This window comes from Sitodiplosis mosellana, unplaced genomic scaffold, assembly GCF_009176505.1.
Source record: "Sitodiplosis mosellana isolate CC-2019 unplaced genomic scaffold, AAFC_SMos_1.0 Smas_scaffold_5075, whole genome shotgun sequence".
In the NCBI taxonomy this organism is placed as follows: domain Eukaryota; kingdom Metazoa; phylum Arthropoda; class Insecta; order Diptera; family Cecidomyiidae; genus Sitodiplosis; species Sitodiplosis mosellana.
This window is the reverse complement of record NW_022600317.1, coordinates 24,375-30,166: the sequence shown is the minus strand read 5'-3', so window position 1 is coordinate 30,166 and position 5,792 is coordinate 24,375. Positions and strand designations below refer to the sequence as shown.

At 37.9% G+C, this 5,792-nt stretch overlaps 1 protein-coding gene across 1 annotated transcript; it reads left to right on the top strand.

Moving 5' to 3' along the window:
* Nucleotides 1-242: 242 nt before the first annotated feature.
* LOC129572490 (zinc finger MYM-type protein 1-like) lies at nucleotides 243-3,049 on the top strand. Its single transcript, XM_055452452.1, has 6 exons — nucleotides 243-366; nucleotides 438-545; nucleotides 631-1,743; nucleotides 1,849-2,527; nucleotides 2,617-2,792; nucleotides 2,931-3,049. The coding sequence occupies exons 1-6, from the start codon at nucleotides 243-245 to the stop codon at nucleotides 3,047-3,049; spliced, it is 2,319 nt and encodes a 772-aa protein (XP_055308427.1).
* The last annotated feature ends 2,743 nt before the right edge of the window (nucleotides 3,050-5,792 follow it).

Here is a 5,792-nt window from a genome sequence, read left to right as displayed (position 1 = left end):
GTGCGCTGTGTGTGTATTGTTTACAAACGGATCTAACAGTGAATTGTAATAAAAAAAACACTGTCTCCACAGCTTCAGTACACGGCTAACTTGTTCAAACGTATCCTTTATATTAGTATGCTTGTGATCTTGCACGCAAAATGTTCTTGTCGACTAATTTTGTTATTTTGAGTTATTGATTTCTGTTTTTTTCTGTCGGGCTATTTTGCTATTAAAAAGTTCTTATTTTCTTGAGAAAAAAAATGAATCGCAAGGATAAGTTAATCAAAAAGAAACCTTCGGGTGCCGAATTTAAGAGAAGGAGAGATGAAAAGGAAGCTGAAACGAAGAAAAGTACACAGAGCATTAGCTTGTTCTTAACGAAAGGTAATAGATAAATTTAAAAAGTATGAACAAAACAGTGAACATAGTGTTGTATTTTGTGTTGAATGTTCTAGAATCAAGTGAAGTTTTGCCTCTTGAAAAATCCGATGTTTGTTTGCCGAACGAGAAGGAATGTGAATACCGTGATGATTCGCAAAGCGAATCGGCAATTCTGCATTCAGGTATGAATTGAATTGAATGTTGTGTGTTGAAAATCATCAGTAAAAATTGTTTCGTATTGATCGTGTGTTATATTGCAATTTTCAGCGTCAAGTGCATTTGAATTTGATGTTTCCAAGCGTGATGAAAATGAAGAAACCTCAAATGGCAATGCTGACGCAATTGGTTCTGATATTAGTGATATTATGAACTATCCAGTAAATATGTCTCAAACGCTGCTCGAGCGCATCATACGCACTGGGCCCGTTCAAGTTGTAATTGCTTTTCCTACAACTAATTGCCGGTCGTTTTCTGAGTCATATTATACAAAGAAAATGCTCAACGGAGACAATGTTAACCGCGAATGGCTTATTTATTCAAAAGGTCTGGATTCTGTGCATTGTTTTTGTTGCCGTCTTTTCCAACAAAATCAAGTCGATACTGGTTTTGCTTCAATCAATGGAACCAAAGATTGGAGACATTTGTCTACACGGATCAAAGAGCATGAACTTTCAACACTGCACATTCAAAATTACACCAAATGGAAATCATTTTTGAGCCGAATTTCGGAAAATAAGACAATCGACAGCGAATTATTTAAGCAAATACAGCAAGAAAAAGAACGATTAAAAGATGTCTTCAAGCGAATTATCGCATTTGTACTATTTTTTGCACGCCAAAACATCGCATTCACCGGATCGACATCAAAACTTCATGACTCATCTGGGCGGAATGGTAATTTTCAGCAGCTGGTTAAGACGGTAGCTACATTCGATCCTGTCCTTCGAGAGCATATTGAGCGTGAAAAAAATCATTACCTCTCTCCAAAGATTCAAAACGAACTTATCGCAATTATTGGTGCAAAGGTGAAGACGCATATTTTGGATTGTGTTAAGAAAAGTAGATATTTTTCGCTCATTTTGGACAGCACAACTGACATCACCCATGTTGAACAAATGACAGTCGTTTTACGGTATGTGTTTGAGTATCAAGCGACTCAGCGTTATGAAGTTAGAGAGAGTTTCATTGAATTCTTGGAAATGCACGAAAAAACTGGACTTGGGATCAAAGAAATGGCAATCAATGAATTGGAATCACTTGGATTAGATCCCGAAAACTTTAGAGGTCAAGGCTATGATAATGGCGCGAACATGAAAAGGAAAAACATCGGCGTGCAGAACCTAATTCTGGAAAAATACCCAAGAGCATTTTTTGTACCATGTTCAAACCACTCACTAAATCTTGTTGTGAATGAAGCTGCTGCTGCATCGGGGGCAACCGTTAGTTTTTTTTCTTTGGTCGAAGAAATTTATAAATTTCTTTCAGGTTCTTCGAATCGGTGGGATATTATGAAAAGCCATATCACGACAGCTTCCACGTTAGCTCCGAAAAACCTTTGTACAACTCGATGGTCCAGTCGAATCGCTGCAATGAAACCACTTCGGCTGAATCTTGGCAAAATAATCGCTGCATTGGATGAAATTAAGAATTCAACCGCTTTCAAGGATAAAGTTCGTTATGAAGCTGGAGCAATTATCGACAAAATTGATTATCCGTTTGTGTGTGCAGTATGTATGTGGTACGATGTTTTAAGTCACGTTAACATTGCTTCGAAAGCCCTGCAATCAATTGATTCGGATTCGCAAGCCGCTGTACTTTGTTTGGGTAGTACTAAATTTTTTTTGGAAGAATACAGATCAACTGGACCTGAAAAAGTTTTTAGTGAAGCAACAGAAATCTGTGAGAGTATGGAAATCGAGGTCGTTTTTACAAACAGTCGCAAGCGTGTTGCTGTTGGACGTGAAATAAATTCGGAAGAAAGCTTCCAAAATGATTTCATTGATGTTGTCTTGAACGTAGCAATCAATGCAGTAGAGGAGCGATTCGTTGCATTAGAGAAGCACAATTCAACATTCTCCTTTCTCTACAAATTTGACGATTTTGATCAAGCTGACGACACTTCAGTACAAACATCATTCAAGCGCTCGCAGCGCCATGAACTCTCGTATCATTTTGTATTGACTTTTCGATAGTTCATGAGTTCGCCGTAGACTTCGTCAAAACGTGTCGTCCCTTTGATTTTGATCAAAATAGAAGAAATGGAAATTTGCTCAAGTCGTGCAAACAGCTTCAAGTAACGCTTTCAAAGGGAGAAGAATGTGATATTGATGTTGACGAATTGATTTCAGAGATGAAGGTTGTGGCGGAATTGGTAAAGCATCGTCATTTGGTTAGAGTCATCGATATACTCAACGGGATCAAGAGCAGCGGTATGGAAAATCTTGTCCCCAACGCCGTTATTGCTTACAGGATATTTTTGACAAGTCCTGTGTCAGTTGCAACCGCTGAGAGGACTTTTTCTAAGCTGAAAATAACTAAAAACTACCTGCGCAATTCGATGTCACAAGACCGTTTAAATGGCTTAGCTACAATATCAATTGAGCATGAAATTGCTGATTCAATTCAATATGAGGATATCATCGACGAATTTGCCGCTTCCAAAGCCCGGAAAGTTTCCTTTTACTGATCAGTTACGAAAATTCGCAATAATTAATAATGAACATTAAATTTTATATCACGCAATAAAAATTATTTACAAATCGAATGTAAAAAATTCATGAATAAATACTGTTTTCGCTACAAAAAGATACGATTTAAAATTTAAATCAATCATTGTCAAAAAAAATTGAGTCATAAAATTTCAGGGGCGCATGAATAAAACTTGCACCGGAGCGCTCGGACAGGCGCTGACCAGGTGTATTACTTCTATTGATCATTATTACTTGGTATTACTTGGATATTACTTTTATTCGGTATTACTTTTTTCATAGAAATATCAAAAGTAATACCAGAGGTATTACTAGAAATAACTGAGGTATTACTTTTCTATTTGGTATTACTTTTGAGTGATTTCCCCTTGGTATTTTTAGTGATTTTGATAGTGTTAATAAAAAGAAAAATAAAGTGAAAATGCCGCCCAAGAGAAACAACGCTTGGAAAATTTGGAACGTTGAAAATCAGTACGTTTTTCCTTTTGAATTTTTGATGTTTAAACTGGACAAACCGTTCAGATTAAAGGTGTCGATGGACACGGACGGACAAAGAAATTTGCATTTTCAGCCGTCCGATCGTCCGTCCGAAGTTCCACGCGGGAAGAACGGATATCCGTCTGACTGAAAAATTTTCTCGGATGGCCGGACAAACCAGCCGGAAACCGGACTCTATGAAGCACTTCGAATAGCCGTGTTCTTTCGGCTGTCTATAAATTCACGGTCGTTTGAACTCGGAAATGAAATAAAAAAGTTTATTCGCTCTCACACATTTCCAATAATAAACGAAGAAAATAAATGTTGAAATTTGTTACTAAAGGTGTCAACGGACACGGACAAAATTTGTTTTTGCCGAATTTGTCCGTCCGTCCGTAAAAAAAGTTGTCAGTCTGTCCGTCCGTCCGTCCGTCGGATTTTTTTTCAATTGCCCGAATGTCCGGCACCATGTTCGGACGGACACGGACCATACATTTTTATGTCCGTCCGTGTCCGTTGACGCGTTTAATGGGATGTTCGGACATTTGGACACAATTTTGTCCGTTTGACACCTTTATTTGTTACACCGAGTAAACCTATTAATTACATTTCCGAGATCGAACGGCTTAAAATACTCGGACGTCCGAAAAGAACACGGCTGTTTCAAATGCCTACATAAAGTTTGGAAGTCCAGCTGGTTTGTCCGGCCGTCCAAGAAAAATTTTTGGCCACTACGGACGCACCTTCCCCCTTTTTTGCGAAGTATTTCTCAAACTTTTGTCCGTTTTTTTGGACGACTGATGTTCGTTGTACCGTTTGTAAATCGAATCAAATTTTATATGTAGGTTTCCAGGTCCTCTTTCAATTGATATATAAATCTTTTTTATGTTGGGCAAAATGAAACTGAAGAAAAAAATATCGACAAAGTACAGATAAACCTTAGCACTAGCAATCTGTGCCATTTTTCATCAGGCGTCTACACTCGCATTGAGTTTGTATTGTGAATGTTAAGGTGCGTGCAACGCACTTCAATGTAAAAAACAATACAAGTGGAGATGATACACGAGATTTATCTGTACTTTGTCTGAAAGTTAATTTCCATCACCCAAACATTTGATCCGATTAACAAATTTAGGTACAATGGACATCAGTCGTCCAAAAAAAAAATGCGATATCTGAGACTGGACAACTATGGACCAATTATTTATCAATCTTACAGAGAGGAAGGAAACGTAATGCCAGCTGCCAATGATGAAAACAAAGGCTGGAAAGTGGAGTACGTAAAAAATGTTCCTTTTTGAAATGTAGAGAGTGTTATATATTCAACGAATTCACAGTGCAAAATTGTCTTTGCCTGCGATCTACGATGTTTCTCAAATTGAGAATTCACTAATTACATTTACAGGGAAATTGATGAAGAAGGGCTGCCGATGGAAGCGGACAAGCTAGTTGTCGTTGAAATCAGACCAAAGCGTCCGAAAGCGATTCACCAAAAGAAATCGGTCGTGTCAAATCCATTTGACATCGTCGTTTCAACAAAGTCGACAAAACCAAATTTGGTTAAATACCAAAAGAAACTGAAAGATGTCATCTCTTTCTATGTTGACAAATTGGGACGTAGTGACGAGTACGAGCCTACTCTCTTTGGTGAAGCAATGTACCAATTGGAACGCCAACAGATAGCATGTTTCTGGGCAATCGATCGACTGGAACAAAAACGACTAGCGGCATGGCGCGAGACTTATCGACGAAACCGCTTACTCAAACTCCGTAATTATTCGTTATAAAGCAAAAATCAATGTGAAATACGGTGCACTATATATATAAAGTGACAAAAGAAATCCCTGAATAAAAGAATACGAATAACAAAATACGAATTTATTTTGGAACTTTTTATTTCTCATTTGATTTTAGGCGGAGTCACGGACTAACTAACTATGTGGCCAAACGTGGACATAAGTAAATTTTAGTTGGCCGGTTTGAAGAATAACATTTTTGCGCTCTACTTTCTTCCTTTTTTGCTTAAAGTTTTATTCGTCTTAGTTATTGAATCAGTTTTAATGGGTGTATTTCTAAGGGCTTCTATGTCGGTTTGGCATTCGAATTTTCATTCACAAATTCGCGTTCAGTGCCATGCATTCGCAACGCTGCCATATGATTTCTATGTAAACATTCGCACTCGCATTCGTATAGCAGTCGTATTTCGCTGTTCTCGAACATTCTCACGAATACGAGTGCGTGTGT

Bases quoted from the DNA above. Each gene is read 5' to 3' on its own strand.
- LOC129572490 (XM_055452452.1), top strand. From the start codon at position 243: ATGAATCGCAAGGATAAGTTAATCAAAAAGAAACCTTCGGGTGCCGAA. The intron at 1,744-1,848 runs GTTCAAACCACT...AATTTCTTTCAG, and splicing joins AAGAGCATTTTTTGTACCAT to GTTCTTCGAATCGGTGGGAT. The intron at 2,528-2,616 runs GTATCATTTTGT...TGATCAAAATAG, and splicing joins TCGCAGCGCCATGAACTCTC to AAGAAATGGAAATTTGCTCA.